The sequence below is a fragment of the Eriocheir sinensis genome, chromosome 43 (genome assembly GCF_024679095.1).
Source record: "Eriocheir sinensis breed Jianghai 21 chromosome 43, ASM2467909v1, whole genome shotgun sequence".
In the NCBI taxonomy this organism is placed as follows: domain Eukaryota; kingdom Metazoa; phylum Arthropoda; class Malacostraca; order Decapoda; family Varunidae; genus Eriocheir; species Eriocheir sinensis.
In genome coordinates this window covers 14,777,890-14,797,347 of record NC_066551.1, presented here as the reverse complement: position 1 = coordinate 14,797,347, position 19,458 = coordinate 14,777,890, and the positions used below count along the sequence as shown (strand labels likewise).

Below are 19,458 nucleotides of genomic sequence, written 5' to 3'. Positions count from 1 at the left end.
TATAAATAATGATATTATAATGATACAGCAAGCTAGCTGCTAGCACACCAAAATATTGATACTACCAACACTAGGATGATGGAGAATTAGTGATACAGTAAACCCATGATAAAACGGACCCGCTTATAACGGATTTTGGATATAACGGACAAGGTCAGACAGTCAGAAATCCACAGGGACCGACCGAGAATAGTTTTTGAACCATTCGCTCCCGGTAACTATAATAGCGTCTGCTGGCCACCTCTCCCTTCTCCCTTTATCTGGTGTCCTATCCTTTGTTTTCTGTTGTCTTTTCTTATCCCACCTGATGAAATATTTTCCTCCTCGTGGTTTTCATTCAAATGAAGAATGTATTTATACCACAAGAAAATCTTATGCATCAATCCAGGACGTAAAGGTAATGGAAAAATGGCCAAGTGTTTTTTAGTGTCGGTACTGACTCAGCTTATGGGGGTCGAGACAGCTAAGCCCCCCAGTTAGGTAGTTTTTATTTTTTATTTATTTTTTATTTTTTTTACACCAAAGGAGGCAGCTCAAGGGCACACAAAAAAAGAAAACAATAATAAAAAATAGCCCGCTACTCGCTGCTCCTAAAAAAGAAACAAAAGAGGTGGACAAAAGCAAGATCAGATACGGGAGGAGAGATGTCTGGATACCCTCCTCTTGAAAGAGTTCAGGTCGTAGGCAGGAGGAAATACAGATGAAGGAAGATTGTTCCAGAGTTTACCAGCGTGAGGGATGAAAGAGTGAAGATGCGGGTTAACTCTTGCATAAGGGGTTTGGACAGTATAGGGATGAGCATGAGTAGAAAGTCGAGTGCAGTGGGGCCGCGGGAGGGGGGGAGGCATGCAGTTAGCAAGTTCAGAAGAGCAGTCAGCGTGGAAATATTGATAGAAGATAGAAAGAGAGGCAACATTGCGGCGGAATTTAAGAGGTAGAAGACTATCAGTATGAGGAGGAGAGCGGATGAGACGAAGAGCCTTAGCCTCCACTCTGTCCAGAAGAGCTGTGTGAGTGGAGCCCCCCCACACGAGATGCATACTCCATACGAGAGCGGACGAGGCCCCTGTATATGGACAGCAACTGTGCAGGGTAGAAGAACTGGTGGAGACGGTACAGAACGCCCAGCCTCGAGGAAGCTGATTTAGTAAGAGATGAGATATGAAGTTTCCAGTTGAGATTTTGAGTTAAGGATAGACTGAGGATGTTTAGTGTTGAGGAAGGTGATAGCTGGGTGTTATCAAAGAATAGGGGATAGTTGTTTGGAAGATTGTGTCGAGTGGATAGGTGGAGAAACTGTGTTTTTGAGGCGTTGAAGGACACCAGGTTCTTCTTGCCCCTATCAGAAATAATAGTAAGGTCTGAGGCTAAGCGTTCTGCAGCCTCCAGCCTTGAGTCGTTAAGTTCCTGTAGGGTGGGTCTTCTATTAAAAGAAGTTGAGTAATGCAGAGTGGAATCATCGGCGTAGGAATGGATAGGACAGTTCGTTTTGGAAAGAAGATCATCAATGAACAACAGAAAAAGAGTGGGAGATAGGACAGAACCCTGTGGGACACCACTGTTAATAGATTTAGGGGAAGAACAGTGACCGTCTACCACGGCAGAAATAGAACGGTCAGAAAGGAAACTCGGTGTGGGGCGTGGAAATATGCAGCACAGGACGGGTACATTGCGGCGACATGCGTGGTCCAGTAGGCTCACCTAAAATCACCATAGCCGATCCAGGATTCAGTACGTTTCCTAACTTATAGGTGGTAATGTTATAATTGTATTTTGTAAAGAATCCTTATAACCAAAAACTAACTATATAACCAAAAACTAGCTAAAATTATGAGTATTCTTTTTCTTGAACAAAACATTGAATAAACAACAGAACAATAATATGAAAATACGTTCATAATTTATACGACAACTGTGGGCCGAGGTAGCAGCGCATGACATTTTGCGGGTATCAGCTACATTAAATAAGCATATTTTTACTGCGCAAAGCAGGTTATGTCACTTATTGTGACTTTGTGAGCTTTCACATTTATCTATTTGTGTATATGTCATGGAGACAAAACTTACGTTACTAGTTTCAGTTTTACTTGTGACACGAATTTGTGGCTGTTTATCACAATGAAATTTCACTCAAATAAGTGAATCAGACACCTCAGAAATATTACCAGTGTGTGTATGAATGAATTCAAAGATAAGCACATACTTTGATTTAACTCTAGAATGTTTGTTATCTGGATCATTAATAAATAAATAAACAAAATATCTGGATAGGCTACTCTTTAGCCCACTACCGCCAATGGCGGCACAAAGACAGTCCCTCCGCCAAGTTTGTACCTCACATTTGTTGATGTTAGGTGCGCCTATTTGCCGGCCGATTTTACAAGAAATACTTCCTCGCAGAAATAAGTTGCTCTGCTCTCCACCACAAATGCGCACTAGGAGGAAACACGCCAGAAAAAACATTGATTTGCCTGGTTTTGTTCTCCACTTGTGATCTTTGTGAGCGGTGAGTGAAATGTAGAAACTGTAAGCAAGTTAAACATCTCTCTGAGAGTTATTTTGCGATACAGCTGCGGGCTGTGGCGGGTGTACAACAGGCATTGAAAAGTCAATCATTTAATGATTTGTGACAGAAATAGTTATCAGATTATATCATAACGCCCCGAAAACTACAAAAAAAAGTTTCGCCTACCAGTGCGAGATTGGCGCAACTTTACCTATGTATACCCGTAACAATGCAGCCCCCCGCAGGGCCCCACTGCCAACCTCTGGTGGCCTGAGTGCCCCGCAGTCCATCGTCAAGTGTGGCTATGTAGGTAACATGCAGACAACATACACAATAAAAAAATATATATACCAACGTTTATTAGGTTGTCGGTATTATTTATTTATTTTTTTCCCCCCGCTTACAACAGACTTTCAGCATTAACGGACTAAGCTCCCCCCAATTAGTCCGTTATATCGAGGGTTTACTGTATATATATTTTTCTGGAAAGATGAAAAATATTAATTTCTTTCCTTGTGTTGCAGACCCCTTAGGGCCTTCTGGACCCCCAGGGGTCTGAGTACCCCTGTTTGGGAACCTCTGACTACAGGGTATTTACCCAGTTGTTTTTACCCGCTAAGTATGTACCTATCAGTCTAACAGTGCCTTACATGGTTTCTCTTGGATCCTCTCTGTCAGATGCTGTAGACAAAGTAATGATTGTTTGATAAAAGGCTAGTGATTTATTAGCCAGTTGACAGGAGTTATAAATAGTCGTCTTTTATGAGACCATAAGGGCTCCTTCAAACACTGCTTCCCTTACCACTCTACATATAATGGGGGGGGGGCCAATGTTTTCCCGTTGATTTGAAATGTTAATTTTTGGCCACTGGTTGGACTGTGTTCTGGAAGGATTAAACTTTCCAAAAAATGATGTCGCCATTTTTTTGGTGATTTCTTTATACTTGTCTCTCAGTTTCAGATTTCAGCCCAAATTGTGCTAAATAATTAGATTATATTACCCCAAAATAAAGTATGTCTGTAAAGCAAACACCCAATATATTCCTAAAAGTAACATAATAATTAAGAAAAAACTCTTCATTCAACAACTCAAACTTTTTTTATTCCTAACTTCTAAATTGTACATCCAGTGATAATCTCATAGCTCAAACATGCTTTATTTAGTTCTTTTGGTCCGCCATCTGGCTGGTTCTGGTCAGCTAATGTAGGATGAACTTCAATGTTCATTTAGTGTTTGTGTTCATAGTTAGATGGAAGAATCTCCTTCTTCATCTTCTTCAATTCCTAAGAGTGCCTGATATCCATGGCCTGGACATCCTGAGGCGCATTTTGATTGTCTTGTGTGACGACATCCATGGCCTGGACATCCTGAGGCGCATTTTGATTGTCTTGTGTGACGACATCCATGGCCTGAATGTCCCTGGCTTCAGTAGTGCGCATGATTGCCCTAGAAAGTAGCCACACAGAGTCTCGTGCAGAATAGGGTTTAATTGCTCCCCCATTTCCTCCAGGAGGGTATCCAGCGAAGATAGTATCTTCAGCTGCCTTTGCATTAGGTGCATGGCAGCAGATGAAATCTGGGTCATTGTTTTTTTGGTCAATCAGCCTTAACTTCTTTGTGCTCTGTGGGTCAATAGAAGTTTTTTTTGCATTGATACAGTGCGGTGGCTGTTGCATGTAGGGTCCGCTTCCCATCTGGTGTGTCCTGATTGAAGTCACTGTTGTTGATGGTAAAGAAAATGAATGTCCCCTTGCACATTTTTGCTGGCAAATATTCTCCTTGTTCCTGAGTTGCTTCTATGACTGCATTGGCCAGTTGGGTTGCAAGCCTCAGGATCCTTGTGTAATCTACTGAGAGGCCTAATCCATGCAGGAATTCAAGGAGCTTCTTGCTCCTAGTGGACTGATGAACTGCAATGCCAACAGAGAGCAGTTGTGGCCATTTCACACGATGGCGGAATGGAGCATCTGGTTGTTTTGGCTTGTATGTGACTTGGCGCTTTGACTTGAAGCAGTCACAATGTTCTGACTGATGGTTAGAACATCTCGATGAATGGTGGCAGAACGGACTGTGTCTGTTTCAATGTTTGCAGCGGGTCCTGCAACCAACCAGCGCATGAAGGCATAGAGTGCTTTTGGAACATGTTGTTCAGCATCTTCATTGCTCTTGCTCAGTTCTCCTTTGAATTCCCATGGGTGCTTGTTCTGGACATTTTTTTTTAATTTTTTTTTTTTTTTTACAACAAAGGAGACAGCTCAAGGGCACACAAAAAAAGGAAACAATAAAAAAAAGCCCACTACTCGCTGCTCCCAAATAAAGAATCAAAAGAGGTGGCTGGAAGATAGGTCAATTTCGGGAGGAGAGGTGTCCTGATACCCTCCTCTTGAAAGAGTTCAAGTCGTAGGCAGGAGGAAATACAGATGAAGGAAGATTGTTCCAGAGTTTACCAGCATGAGGGATGAAAGAGTGAAGATGCTGGTTAACTCTTGCATAAGGGGTTTGGACAGTATAGGGATGAGCATGAGTAGAAAGTTGTATGTAGCGGGGCCGCGGGAGGGGGGGAGGCATGCAGTTAGCAAGTTCAGAAGAGCAGTCAGCGTGGAAATATCGATAGAAGATAGAAAGAGAGGCAACATCGCGATGAAATTTAAGAGGTAGAAGACTATCAGTAGGAGGAGGAGAGCTGATGAGACGAAGAGCCTTAGACTCCACTCTGTCCAGCAGAGCTGTGTGAGTGGAGCCCCCCACACGTGAGATGCATATACTCCATAATTTATGAGAGCGGACAAGGCCCCTGTATATGATAGCAACTGCGCGGGGGAGAAGAACTGGCGGAGACGATAGAGAACGCCCAACCTCGAGGAAGTTGATTTAGCGAGAGAGGAGATGTGAAGTTTCCAGTTGAGATTTTGAGTTAAGGATAGACCGAGGATGTTTAGTGTTGAAGATGGTGACAGCTGAGTGTTGTCGAAGAATAGGGGATAGGTGTTTGGAAGATTGTGTCGAGTTGATAGGTGGAGAAATTGAGTTTTTGAGGCATTGAAGGACACAAGGTTCCTTCTGCCCCAATTGGAAATGATAGCAAGGTCTGAAGTTAAGCGTTCTGCAGCCTCTAGTCTGGAGTCGTGTACTTCCTGTTGGGATGGCCTTCTATTGAAAGAAGTTGAATAATGCAGAGTGGAGTCGTTGGTGTATTAGTGGACAAGACAGTTTGTTATGGACATAACAAAGAAGATCATTGATGAATAACAGGAAGAGAGTGGGTGATAGGACAGAGCCCTGTGGAATGCCACTGTTGATAGGTTTAGGGGATGAGCAGTGACCGTCTACCACCGCAGAGATAGAACGGCCGGAAAGGAAACTGGAGATAAAGGAACAGAGAGAGGGATAGAATCTGAAAGAGGGCAGTTTAGAAAGCAAAGACTGGTGCCAGACTCTATCGAAGGCTTTCAATATGTTTAGCGCAACAGAGAAAGTTTCACCGAAACGGCTAAGAGAGGATGACCAAGAGTCAGTTAAGAGAGCAAGAAGAATGGCAGCTCAAAGTATAGAAGCACTCTCGAACAGTTTCCCAATGTCACTTTCAGTAGTCTTTGCCGTAGCATTCTCCATAGTATTATCACGGACAGCTGTTGTGAACACACGGTCTGACTCATTCCACCATTTTGATTTTCTGAAATGAACATCATCGATGTGAGAGGTGATCTTCTCCTTGATATCTCATGTAGATGGCTTCATGTGTGCACCGTTGGATTCAAGCATATTAGAGACTTGAGGTCTGTCATGGTGACAACTTCTCCAGCCTGGAGTAGAGTGCGAACTAGGCTGACAAACTCAGTGTCTGAGACTACTTTACCAACATTAACTTCTTGCTGTGTATACGCATTGTCCTCACTGCTGCTGTCTACACCACGCTGGACATTCTGAACCCAGCATGAGAGGTGATACTTTACATCAATGGCACGAGCATCGTCCTCAGTGATGGCAGCACTTAGCTGCACCTTCCAAGTTTTATTCTTGCATTCATCAACAGCCTTTTTCAGTTGTTTCCCTGCACTGAATGTACACACCTCATGAACTGGCTCCTTCCTGTCTTCTTGGCAGAAGAAACACTGCTTTACATTGAAAGGAGTTGTTAGGCCTTCTGGTATCGTGCCTTAGCACGCTCAAGGCAACCACTATGACAAGTAGGCATAACATTTTCTGTGCCACTTTGCTTTCATATCTTTTAGATTGTAGGCAGTGTACCCATGCAATCGCCCACTGACCTGTGCATAATCAGCATCTCCATACTGTCCTCTTTCGTGCACAAACTGGATGAACTTTGAGTAGGCTTCCTCTGATGGTTGAATGGTTCACACACTAGGACACCAGTGCCAGGCTCCTGACACTGAATACACAGTTTGAAATCAGTTTCTTATTTTGGTTTCTCACTGGTATTGGCCTCCATCTTGTGTAACTACTCCTAATGGCTCATGTATTTCAATCTGCAACACATGCACAACATTTAAGGTGAATGTAGATGTTTATTTCTTATTTCTAAGGCCTTAACTATCTTGCAAAAGTTAGCTGATGTGGATCATTGCATCTTTCTGAAGAGGAGAAAGTGAGATCTCCGTATTATATGCTGGTTTGGATGGGTCGTGGCTGCAAAGTTCAACAAGAAGTTAGTTGTATGATAATAAACAGAATGAACAGACATTCTGTAATGAAGACACTGTTAGTTCAGATTGAATATTTGTCAGAAACACTTTATAAAACACAATGAGACATTCTGGGACTCCAGACTGAAACAAAGCGTGATTAATACAGTGCGTTGGGTAAAAAAATGACCTTTCACCTTTGACGCTGTGTCAAGGTTACTGAAGGTCCAAGGAAAAAATGGCGACAACATTTTTCCACTTCCTGGCAATGCTAAGAACACATTCATAACAGTTGCAAAAAATTAACGTGCAAAACCAACGGAAATCCAAATCTGTTACATTGGCCCCCCCACTAATAGCTATTCCTACTTTGAAAAAAAGAAACGGTAAATTATTTTTTCAATTTCTCCTTCACAACTTTTGCCAAATTCTACTCCACTTAGGACAGATTGTGAAAATAATGGTAAGAGGAAGGAAGTTAATGATGAATATATGTTTCTTCTGCAGGAGATTGTGGTCTGGCCCATGCTGCGTCCCGACATCTTCACAGGGCTGAGAGGTCCACCCAAGGGCCTATTGCTCTTCGGCCCACCAGGAACAGGGAAAACAATGATTGGTAGGTCTAATGCAGTGTTTCTTAAACTTTTTTGTGCAGCGGACCCCTTTTATTAAAATTACTCATGTAGGACCTTTATTATATTATTTTTTTTTCTTTGTGTTTGCAGGTCATGTTAGGTCATAATATACTGAAATTTAATTATTTTTATACTATATTATCTTCAAAATAAATGTTTATTTTTATTTTGCTAATACTAATTTGAACATTGATAATTTTTTGTTTGTTTTTTTTGTTGTCATAATGATTTTATTTTCTACAAAAGAGGAGCAGAAGCAACAACCGTTTGTTCACAAGCTACAGCAGCAACAACTGAATATGGCGGTGTATGGCTGCCAGCATCCATCGGTACAAAGTTGCAAAAATCCAAAAACACCACTGCCTTCTTTTTTGTTTTTTTGTGTTGTTTTTGTGTTTTTTTGTTTATTTTTTGATTTCAAGGGGAAGGCGAGGATTACTTACTTAACTTCCTTCCAATTAGATGTGTTGTGAAGCCAAAATAAATCAAGCTATCAAATGGTAAAACAAAATAGATATTTTGGCGAAAAATGAATGAAACTTGAATCAAAATTAAATTATACTGACCCTTGGGATGGACCCCTCCAATATCTCCATGGGGTCCTACTAACACACTGGTCTAATGGAAAGGCTAGTGCTGTCTCTGTCCACCTGTGACTGTGGTAGGCTTGTGATACCATTCTGCTATGCTAGTGAGTTTATGTTTATGTTTCTTGCTAAATCAGCTTCCTCGAGGTTGGGTATTCTGTACCGTCTCGGCCAGTTCTTCTCCCCCGCACAGATGCTCTCCATATACAGGGGCCTTGTCTGCCCTCATATGGAGTATGCATCTCACGTGTCGGGGGGGCTCCACTCACACAGCTCTTCTGGACAGAGTGGAGGCTAAGGCTCTTCGTCTCATCTGCTCTCATCCTCTTACTGACAGCCTTCTACCTTTTAAATTTCGCCGCCATGTTGCATCTCTTTCTATCTTCTATCGATATTTTCATGCTGACTGCTCTTCTGAACTTGCTAACTGCATGCCTCCCCCCCTCCCGCAGCCCCGCTGCACACGACTTTCTACTCATGCTCATCCCTATACTGTCCAAACCCCTTATGCAAGAGTTAACCAGGATCTCCATTTTTTCATCCCCTTCACTGGTAAACTCTGGAACAGTCTTCCTTTGTCTGTATTTCCTCCTGCCTATGACTTGACCTCTTTCAAGAAGAGTGTATCAAGACACCTCTCCATCTGAAATTGACCTCTCTTTTGCCCACTCTATATTTATCACTATTTGAGAGCAACAGTTAGCGTGCTTTTTTTTTTACATCTTTTTGTTGCCCTTGAGTTGCTCTCTGTGCTGGAAAAAAAAAAAAAAGGTTGAGAAATAGTGTGTAGAAATGTTTTGTTTGGTGAAGAGATTTTGTTTGTTGTTTGGTTTCTCTTTTCTTCTTTTTTGTTTATAGTCTATCAACTCCCATTCTTGGGGTCGGACTTGCAATGACCCTCCATCTTCCTCGGCCCAGTGCTAATCCTTCCTCTATTTCCAACTCTTCCAAGTCTTGTGTCATCGTTCCTCTCTGTGTTCTTGGTATTCCAACTGGTGGTCTCCTTCTGGGTACCTCCATTTCCCTCACCATCCTCGGCACTCTGCCCTCCTGGTTTCTCTTTTGTCTATGTTTATTTGATCTTACTCTCTCCCTCATGATAATATTGCTGGCTGTAGCTTTTCAGAGGGATATATACTTCTTTAATTACAGGTAAATGTATCGCCTCTCAGAGTGGGTCGACATTCTTCAGCATCAGTGCCTCTTCCCTCACCTCCAAGTGGGTGGGCGAGGGAGAGAAGATGGTGCGAGCAATGTTCGCTGTGGCCAGGCAAGTCACTCAGCAGCTTCATCTTCTTAAGAATCATCATCCTCTTCAGTCATTACTAGTCCTTTACCAACATCCCCATCTCTCTCTCTGGTGTTACTAATAAAACTGTACAATCTAATCTAATAAAACTTTGCTCCAATCCTATTCTATTCAGCCATTACTAGTTCTTTACCAATATTCTCCATCTCTCTCTTTCTGGTGTTAGTGTACTCCATTTCTATGTAACAAAACAATTTCTTTCTTCTTCATTGATCAGCTTGTATTGTTTTCATCCTCACTGTCAGCATGTATAGTTTGCACACATGAAAACATTACTTAGTGGTAGTAGTTCAACAGACAAACCCATTTTATTTTGAAGGTTCTTGTGAAGTTCATGTTGTTTGGTGTGGACCTGTATCTGATGCTTCATGTTGCAGGTGCCACCAGCCGGCTGTCATCTTCATCGATGAGATTGACTCCCTTCTCACGCAGCGCTCAGACTCAGACCACGAGAGCTCCAGGCGCATCAAAACAGAATTCCTCATACAACTGGTGAATGTCATGTTGATACTACTCATGTATCGATAAGAATATAAGAGTTTAATTACAGTTCATAGAATAGCTGATTCCACCATTCTCTGTGATACCAGTAGAGGTCATGCTGGAACCCTTGTGTTCATATATGCACATTTAACTATAGTATCTTTATTTTCTCCAGGATGGCGCCACCACCGAGAATGAGGAGAGGCTGTTGGTTGTCGGGGCAACCAACCGACCCCAAGAACTAGATGAAGCTGCGCGAAGACGGCTTGTCAAGAAACTCTACATCCCCTTGCCTGATGAACAGGTAAATATGTAGCTCTGCTATGACAGTAATTAACTCTGGCACATATATCAATAGTATCCATACATGTTATTTTTCCTGATGAATATTAGCTTTCAATTTGCTGATTTACATATCTTTATCAAATAAAAAAGTCTACATTGTTTTTCATATTAAAGGGAACTTAGATTTTTTGTCTACTTTTTTCTTATGGATATTTGTCATTTGAAATTAGTAATTGTGTATTCCCCCTGGTAAACTATGAGTTGATTTTTCTATACTGTCATCTCAGCATGTACTCTTATTGGTGTTTTGTATAATAGAAAAGGTTATGTTCTATTTATTATTCCTCTTGTTTGATACCTTTCAAGAGGGAAGCATCAAAACACTTCTCCATCCGAAACTGACCTTCTCTTTTGGCCATTCAATTCAATTTGCTTTTGCAGGAGCAATGGTTAGCAAACTTTATTTTTATTTATTTTTTATTTTTTTTTTATTAACAAAACCCCTTCTATTCCAGGCTCGGCAGCAAATCATTGAGAAGCTGATGGTGAAGCAGAGCCACACGCTGGAGCTGGGCGACATCCAGCGTGTGTGCAGGATGACGGAAGGCTACTCCGGCGCTGACATGGCCAACCTCTGCCGGGAAGCTGCTCTTGGGCCCATCCGCTCCATCAGCTTCGACGACATCCATCATATCTCAGTTGAACAGGTTAGTGACATTGAGCATTTACTTATTATGTATTGTACAGGAAAGAAGGCAGCTGAATGAAAAAAAGAAACAAAAATAAGCCTGCTGGTGCTGCTCCTGTAATTACTGCACAGCAAAACCAATCTTTCCTGCTCCTTCTTGTTTTCTGAAGAGGGTAGATGAGCTATGGCACCCTCACAACATATTCAGATTGTTGTGAATATCATTGGATTGAAGGAGGTGAATACAGTGCTGAGTGAGGAGGTTGAAGTCATAAGAGATTACAGGAATACCTGACATTGAACAGAAGATGATGATGATATGGGAGGATAAGGAGTGGAAATAACAGAGGCATTGAAACTAATGATGATGATAAATGTTAAAACCTACTTTATTATTAGTGCAGAACTTGCTTAGGTATGGACGATGTCACGATGATGAGGATAAAGGTGTTGATGATGGTGTTGGTGGTTCTTCTTATTCTGCTGTTCTGGTCACCTTCCTGTTTATTCTTCCTCAGGTTCGGCCGATAACGGTGGATGACTTTGTGAAGGCCCTGAGCTGCATCAAGGCCAGTGTGTCGGACAAGGACCTTCACATGTACGAGGAGTGGAATAACAAGTTTGGCATCTCCTCGCGGTAGTTAGGTGATCATTTGTGTGTTGTTAGTTCATGTTAGTGTTTGTTAGTGTTGTTATTTCAGTTTAGATTGTTTTAGTTTTGCTTCATAAGATCGATTCGTTTGGATTAGAATTGAGTTAGGTAATGAGATGTTGATTTGTCATTTGTGTTAGAAGTTGATGTTATTTAAGTTCAGACTGTTTTGAATTTTAGCTTCAGGATAGATTGGTTTATGTTATGCTGTATTTGTGTGTATAAATTGAGGTTTTTAGTTAGCTTCTTCACGCAGTAGTTAGATGATCAGTTGTTGATGTTATTAGTTCATGTTATAGGTTATTTGTGTTAGGATTTCAGTTTGGATTCTGGTTTTAAATTTCAACTTCATGATGACTGGTTTGTGTTGTTCTGGTGTATAGAGAGTGAGATTTTCTGTCAGTTCACATTCTAACTTATTGAACAGAATACATATATTTTAGTTACAAGTACAATAATTTCTGTGTTGATTTATTTTTTTATTTATTTATTATGGAATTGCTCTGGATTCACTGATTTTTATGGTTGATTTTTTAGATCTTACAGATTATGAAATCAAATTGGAAATTATAGGATTCTAATTAAATACAATTATGTAAAACTGTAAATAAGTCTCTCCTCCCTTCTATCTATCTATATCTCCGTCGCCTTGCTCCCTTACAGGAACTTCCCTCCAGGGGGTGGCCACGGCAAAAGTGTCTCCATCTTTCCCTGTTCTGGCACTCCCTCTCAGCACATTCAACCTTGCTACTTCCAAATCTCTCACTTCAATACTTACTTACCCTTTTGATCACAGGTGGTCTTCCCATTCCCCCTTCCTCAATCTTTCCCACATACACTCTCTTCACAAATTCATTCTCCCCCATTCTCATCACATGTCCAAACCATCTCAGCGCACCAATCTTCACCTACTCCATCACTCCACAATCCACTCCTTTCGCTGTCACACCCATACCAAACAGCTCGTACACGCTTTCATTACTTTCTCCATCCCAACTTGAAACACCACATGCATCATCATCATCATTTCATCGACGCCTGCTCCTAGGAGCTCCCACCAGGGGATGGCCACAGCAGAAGAGCTTCCAACTTTCTCTATCCAGACACTCCCTCCTTGCCTGCTCAAAGCTTCTCAAAGATCTTTCCCCCCTCTCCCCAACATACTCTTGCACCCTATCCCTCCATTTCACTGGAGGTCATCCTCTAGCATTCCCTCCCTCTATCTCACTCACTTACACCCTTCTGGTCATCTTACTCTCCTCCATTCACTCCATGTGGCCAAACCACTTTAAGGTCTGTCGCTTCACTTCTTCCACCACTCCACACTTCTTCCCTTCACCCCTGTGATACATTCCAAAATGCTCGTACACACTTTCATTACTCATTCCATCCATTCTACTCACACCACAAACACTCCTCAAATAACTCATTTCCACTACCTGCACTCTAAACCTCTGACTTTCATTCCAGGCCCACGTTTCACTTGCATATGTGAGGGTTGGTACTATTATTGTATTTTTCAAATCCCTCTTTACCTCCATGCTCACACTTCTGCCATTCATGATTCGTCCCAAAGACCCTACCACCCTTCTTCCTCGCAATGCCCTTTCTCTTATCTCTCCCTCCATACCACCATGCTTACACATAACTGATCCAAGGTACTTAAACTCATTGACTTCCTCCATTTCTTCACCATTCAAAATTATTTTGCATTCTTTTTCACATTCAATTCCCACCCTAAATGGGCATGCCAAATCTACAACCTCACTTCTACTTCGCTCACAAACCATCACTTGACTTTTGTTGACATTTACTTTCAGCTTTCTCCTATTACAGACACTATCAAAAACACTGACCAAATTTTGTAGGTCACTTTCATTTTCTGCAATGAGCACTTTGTCATCAGCAAACAGTATCGAATTCAGTATCCACTTCCTTCCCTCATCGAATAGTCTTATTCCAACTTCTCCAACTTTGCCCTTCATTTCTCTAATGACACCATCCATATAAATATTGAATAACCATGATGACATGATGCACCCTTGTCTTAAGCCCACTTTTATCTCAAAATGTTCACCTGTTTCTCCAGTAATTTTGACACATGCAGATGCATCCTCATAGAAAGACTTTATTGCACTAAACAGTTTTCCTCCCACACCTTAAATCTTTAAAACATCCCACAATGCAATCCAATCGACTCTGTCATAAGCTTTTTCCAAATCCATGAAGGCAGCGTATATTTTCTCTCCTTTTGCTATTATTTTTTCTACTACCATCCTGAAGGCAAATATCTGATGCACACATCCCCTTCCCTTCCTGAAGCCTCCTTGTTCTTCACTGATTTTCTCTTCTGTAAGTCTTTGCACCCTCTCTATTATGACTTTTCCATATACCTTTCCAGGTATACTCAGGAGACTTATACCTCTATAGCTCCCACATTCCCCTCTCCTACCCTTCCCCTTGTAAACTGGGACAATGATGGCTTTCGTCCAGTCTGCTGACACCAATTCCCCCCCTCCCATGCTACTTCACATATCTTGACCATCCATTTAACAACTACATCTCCTCCACACTTCAACATTTCTGCTGTGATTCCATCAATTCCTGTTGCCTCTCCATTTTTTAATCTTTTTATTGCCTGATTTACTTCTTCATATGTTATACTTCTTTCTTTATAAACTCCTCCTCTACCTCTACTCAAAACTGTTGCTGTTACAGCTGCTGGACGTCCATCCTCAAAATTCATTAAGTTTTTGAAATATTCTCTCCATCTCTCTTTCACAGCTTCCCCATCTTTCAAAATCTTTCCATTCTCATCCATAACTTCATTTATTTTACTTGAGGAGATATTTTCTGCATTTCTGTCGTTTTTTACTTCTTTCCAATATGATTTCCTGTTCCCTTTATATTTTTCACTTAGTCTTTTTCCAAAGTCTTCATCAACTCTCTTCTTACTTTCTTTTATTGCTTGTTTTAATTTCATTTTTCATTCTCTATATTTCTTTTTCCTTTCCCTTTTTACTTGTTCAGACACATTTCTTTCTTGAGTTTTCTTAAAAAGTTCCCTTTTCTCTTTTACTCTCCTCCTTATCTCTTCTGTCCACCATGAATTTCCTTTTCTTTTTCCATCTCTCACCACTTTCATCCCTAACACTTTTTTTGTTGTAGTTACCATTATTTCTTTACATGTTCCAAAACCTTTTTCAATATTTGTATTATCTTTTACACTTTCCCATTTTTCACTTATGGCCTTTGCCATTTCATGGTTATACTCATCTTTTATATCTTTTTCCTGTAACTTTTCTATCTTCAGTATTTCCTTTTTTACTTCACCTTTCTTTTCAAACACCCACTTTTCTTTCATCTTTAACTTTGCCAGCACTGCAAGATGGTCAGATCCATCGAACATTCCTCTTACTACCTTTACGTCACAAATTTCTTTACTAAGCCTTTCATCTACTGCCACATAATCAATCAATCCTTTTTGCTCATTATCTTCTTCCCTCCTCCATGTGTATCGGTGGATATTCTTGTGCTGAAAGAAGGTGTTTGCTAGGAACATTCCCCTCTCAGCACAGACATCCACCAGGCACTCTCCATTTTCATTCTTCCCAGGTATCCCCCATTTTCCCACCACATCCATCACACATTCATCACCCACTTTAGCATTCATATCTCCCATCATAATAAGTTTCCTTTCTCAAAACTCTTCAAACATGCATTCACTTCCTCCCAAAAAGCTTCCCTTTCTCTCAGTCCTTTTTTACTTTTCACATTTACTGGTGCATAAATACACACTCATGCATACTTTACTAAACCTACTTTTCCTTTCACCCACACAATTCTTGATCCCTTCCAACCATAATCAGTCACACCATTCCACACTCTTTCAGACATCACAATCCTTCCTTACTCCTGCCTCTATACTTCTCATCCATCCCCGTCCATACAACCCCCACAGGCACACCCTCCCACGTACCCTCTCTACCATCACTCACACCAGTTCCTCGAATATGTGTTTCACTTACTCCCAACACATCCACTCTACCATTTACAAAATTTTCAATCATCACTTTCCTCTTTTCCTCACCACCTAAACCATTCACATTAATAGACACCAGTCTCATACATTCCTTTCTTTTCTGCTGCCCTCTGGCCATTGCTCCTGCCTCTAAAAACTCTATAAAAGTATCATTGGTGGCCAGTCCAATGTGGTGTTATGGAGACTTGCTCCTTGTCAAGGCTAAAAGGATTAAAACAAAGCAGCTGATGGTCACTGCCCCCCTCCCCGTTGGTTCTACCCTGCAGGGTATACTAACAGTGCGCACCACGTGAAGGTGAGGATGGGGTAGGCTACCTTCCCAGTCAGAAGGTAGCTGTATTGCTCCTTTCCCAATACCCTAAACAAGGGAGCTCTACGCATAGGCAGCCAAAACGCACCTCGGATGAACCTCATTGGTTACGATACTGCCACTGCGCACCACATGCACCTCTTATATAACTCATTTCCACTGCACATATTCTCGATTGCTGTGCTGCATTCCATGTCCATGTCTCTGATGCATATGCGAAAGTTGGCAGGATAATACTGTTCCTTATTCCCCTCTTTACCTCCATGCTCACACTTCTTCCTTTCATAACTCTCCAATGCACCCACCACCTGTCTGCCCTTCATTGCTCTTTCCCTCACCTCACCTTCCATACTGCCATGCTTACATGAAACTGTCCCTAAATATTTAAACTCAGTCATCTCCTTCATTCTCTCCTCTCCTAACCTTATCCTACACTTTGTTGTACCCTCTGCTCTAACTCTGTAAGGCTTTGTAAAATCAGTGACCTGCTCTCTTGTCCTCTCAAATACCATGGCCTTACTCTTTCCAGCATTCACTCGCAGCTTTCTCCTCTTACACACCCTGTCAAACTCATCCATTATCCTCTGCAGCATCCCCTCATTCTCTGCCAACAACACTGTATTATCTGCAAACAGGCCCACAACCAATGACTCCTCAGTACCTCTCACTTTCAGCCTTGAACCAAGCTCCCCCACTCTGGCTTTCATTTCTCTCATACAACCATCCATGTACACATTAAAAAGCCATGGTGACATCACACACCCCTGTCTCACACCCACACCAACACGGAAAGTCTCACTCAACTCGCCATTCACGCATACAAAGGCACTCGCATCCTTATAGAAGAATCAGATTCCCTCCAGCAAACACCCTCCCACACCATATATCCTTAGAACATCCCACAACCCCTTCCTGTCAACCCTGTCATATGCCTTCTCCAGGTCCATGAAAGCAACAAACAGCTTCCTATCCTTCTCTAGGTATTTTTCAACTAACATTTTGAGTGCAAATATTTGGTCTACACAACCCCTCCCTTTCCTAAAGCCCCCTTGTTCATCTCAGTCATTTTCTTCATCTTCTCATTTAAAACACTTCCACACACTTGTCCTGCCACATTGAGTTATACTTATTCCCCTGTAACTATTACAATCACCTCTGCTCCCTTTCCCTTTGTACAGTGGCACAACAATAGCCTTTCTCCAATCCTCTGGCACCTCACCCTGTTCCCATGCTAGGCTACATATTCATAATATCCATTCCACAACTACACCTCCATACTTCAACATTTCTGCTGTTATGCCATCAGTTCCAGGGGCCTTTCCTACTTTTAACTTCTTCATTTCATACTTAGATCATCATTAAAACACTAGGTTATTTTTTTATGTTAGACTCAAAAATCAATATATCAAAGAGAAAAATCATTTAACTTTGCCCAAAAAATTATTATTCACTGCCTCAAATTTGATATTCCATATTCGTTTGTGAGCATGCCATGGTATTGAAGGCACCCGGTGTTGTGTTATTTGGTGTCCCATCGTCAAAAGCTGGCGCTTTTGTTTACAAACACTAGTCTCTCGTGAACTGCGCAAGTTCAGACCAGTAAGCGAAGCCCTGTACAGTCTCACAAAGCTTTTTAACACATTAAGAGTTGCTGGAAGGCTAAATCTGACAAACAATACCACCATTCTCGCTGTTTTTAGAATGACACTCTGTACATATAAATACAACTCGTACAGAGTGTCGTTCTAGTAACAGCGTGGATGGTGGTAGTGGTACTGTATGTCTGATTCAGCCTTCCAGCAACTCTTAATTACGGTTAAAAAGCTTTGTGAGACTGTACAGGTCTACGCTTGCTGGTCTGAGCATGCGCAGTTCACGAGAGACCAGTGTTTGTAAACAAAAGCGCCAGCTTTTAACGGTGGAGACACCAAATAACACAACACCGGTTCAGGCATTTCTAGTATTACTGTCCATAGGTATGTGTCAATGTGTGGTTTTCAGGTTTTGTAAGTTTTCTAAAATACAGATAATGAAATTTTGAAGTCATCTATGTTTTTTATTTGAAATATCAATAATATCGTTTTCGCCTATCGGAATTGTGGATTTATATCGGGTATCGGTTATCAGTTATTGCCTATATTTGTGTCTCCAGTTAACGAATATCGGTTATCACCGATAAGGTTTTCCATTATCAGTTATCGGTTATCGGGAATAAGGTTTTCTGTAATTGTGCCCAGCTATGGTAGGCAGTGGCTGAATGGTTAGCGTGCAGGCCCTGCATTCACCTCATGCTGAACGATGCGGGTTTGAATCCCCACGCTACCGCCTGGGATTTTTCAGTCACCGCCGAGTGCCTAAGACCACTCATCAAACCGGACTCTAGAAGAAACCATCCAAGTGAATCAGGAATGAGCTCCGGGGGGCAGCATGAGCCAAGAATAAATGGCGCCACTATAAAAAAATTGCCTGAGAGTTAAGTAGGGTTCTCAGAGCAGATAGGGATGGAATGTTACGTATTACTAAACATGGCCAGATCTGAACTTGAAGCTCAGCATTATCAAAATATATGTGTGTGTGTGTGTGTGTGTGTGTGTAATCCACCTCTTGGTCTGCTGTGGGTCTCTCTCGAGACAGCCAGCCGTTCCCCTACAGAAGAGCACAGAGCTCGTAGTACTAATCTTTGGGTAGGACTGAAACCACTCACACGCAACGCACCGCTACAACGAGGTCACAACTCCTCGCATGACGTCGCGTACCTACTCACTGCAAGGTGAAAAGGGGCTACGCGTGAAAGAAGATAAACCCAACTTATCTTCACCCGGCCGGGGAATCGAACCTCAGTCCTTCAGGTTGTGAGCCAGATGATCTACCTCTGAGCTACCGGGCCGTGTGTGTGTGTGTGTGTGTGTGTGAGAGAGAGAGAGAGAGAGAGAGAGAGAAGCCATGAGTAGGGGAAGGAGAGGGCATGGGGCAGGTCACGCGGGCGGAGCTTTTAAGTCGCGTTTTGAGGAGATTTACCCAAACACAGCAGGAGAACAGCTGTCATCGGGTGGGAAGTGGCAGATGTCACCTATCAGCAAATTTGAAAAGCAAAGCTAGCTGAGATGGCCTAGGTTGTGCAGGCGAAGACTGTTCATACATACATGCTTACATACATACATACATACATACATACATCTATACATGCATGCATATATATATAAATATATATACCCAGCCATATATATATATATATATATATATATATATATATATATATATATATATATATATATATATATATATATATATATATATATATATATATCCTTGAGGAG

The 19,458-nt window shown here is 41.6% G+C and overlaps 1 protein-coding gene across 5 annotated transcripts in view; it reads left to right on the top strand.

Moving 5' to 3' along the window:
* The window catches only part of LOC126980193 (fidgetin-like protein 1), a 39,451-nt gene extending 20,195 nt beyond the window's left edge, over positions 1 to 19,256 (top strand). For 2 of the 5 annotated variants that reach the window (XM_050829822.1, XM_050829820.1), the window contains exons 10-15: positions 7,658 to 7,766; positions 9,525 to 9,642; positions 10,059 to 10,173; positions 10,340 to 10,468; positions 10,965 to 11,156; positions 11,656 to 19,253. In XM_050829822.1, the coding sequence (XP_050685779.1) occupies positions 7,658 to 7,766; positions 9,525 to 9,642; positions 10,059 to 10,173; positions 10,340 to 10,468; positions 10,965 to 11,156; positions 11,656 to 11,778 (786 nt within the window). In that variant the 3' untranslated portion in view covers positions 11,779 to 19,253. Of the gene's footprint in view, positions 1 to 7,657; positions 7,767 to 9,524; positions 9,643 to 10,058; positions 10,174 to 10,339; positions 10,469 to 10,964; positions 11,157 to 11,655 lie in introns of all 5 variants that reach the window. The other 3 variants (XM_050829824.1, XM_050829823.1, XM_050829821.1) reach the window with 3 other exon arrangements.
* The last annotated feature ends 202 nt before the right edge of the window (positions 19,257 to 19,458 follow it).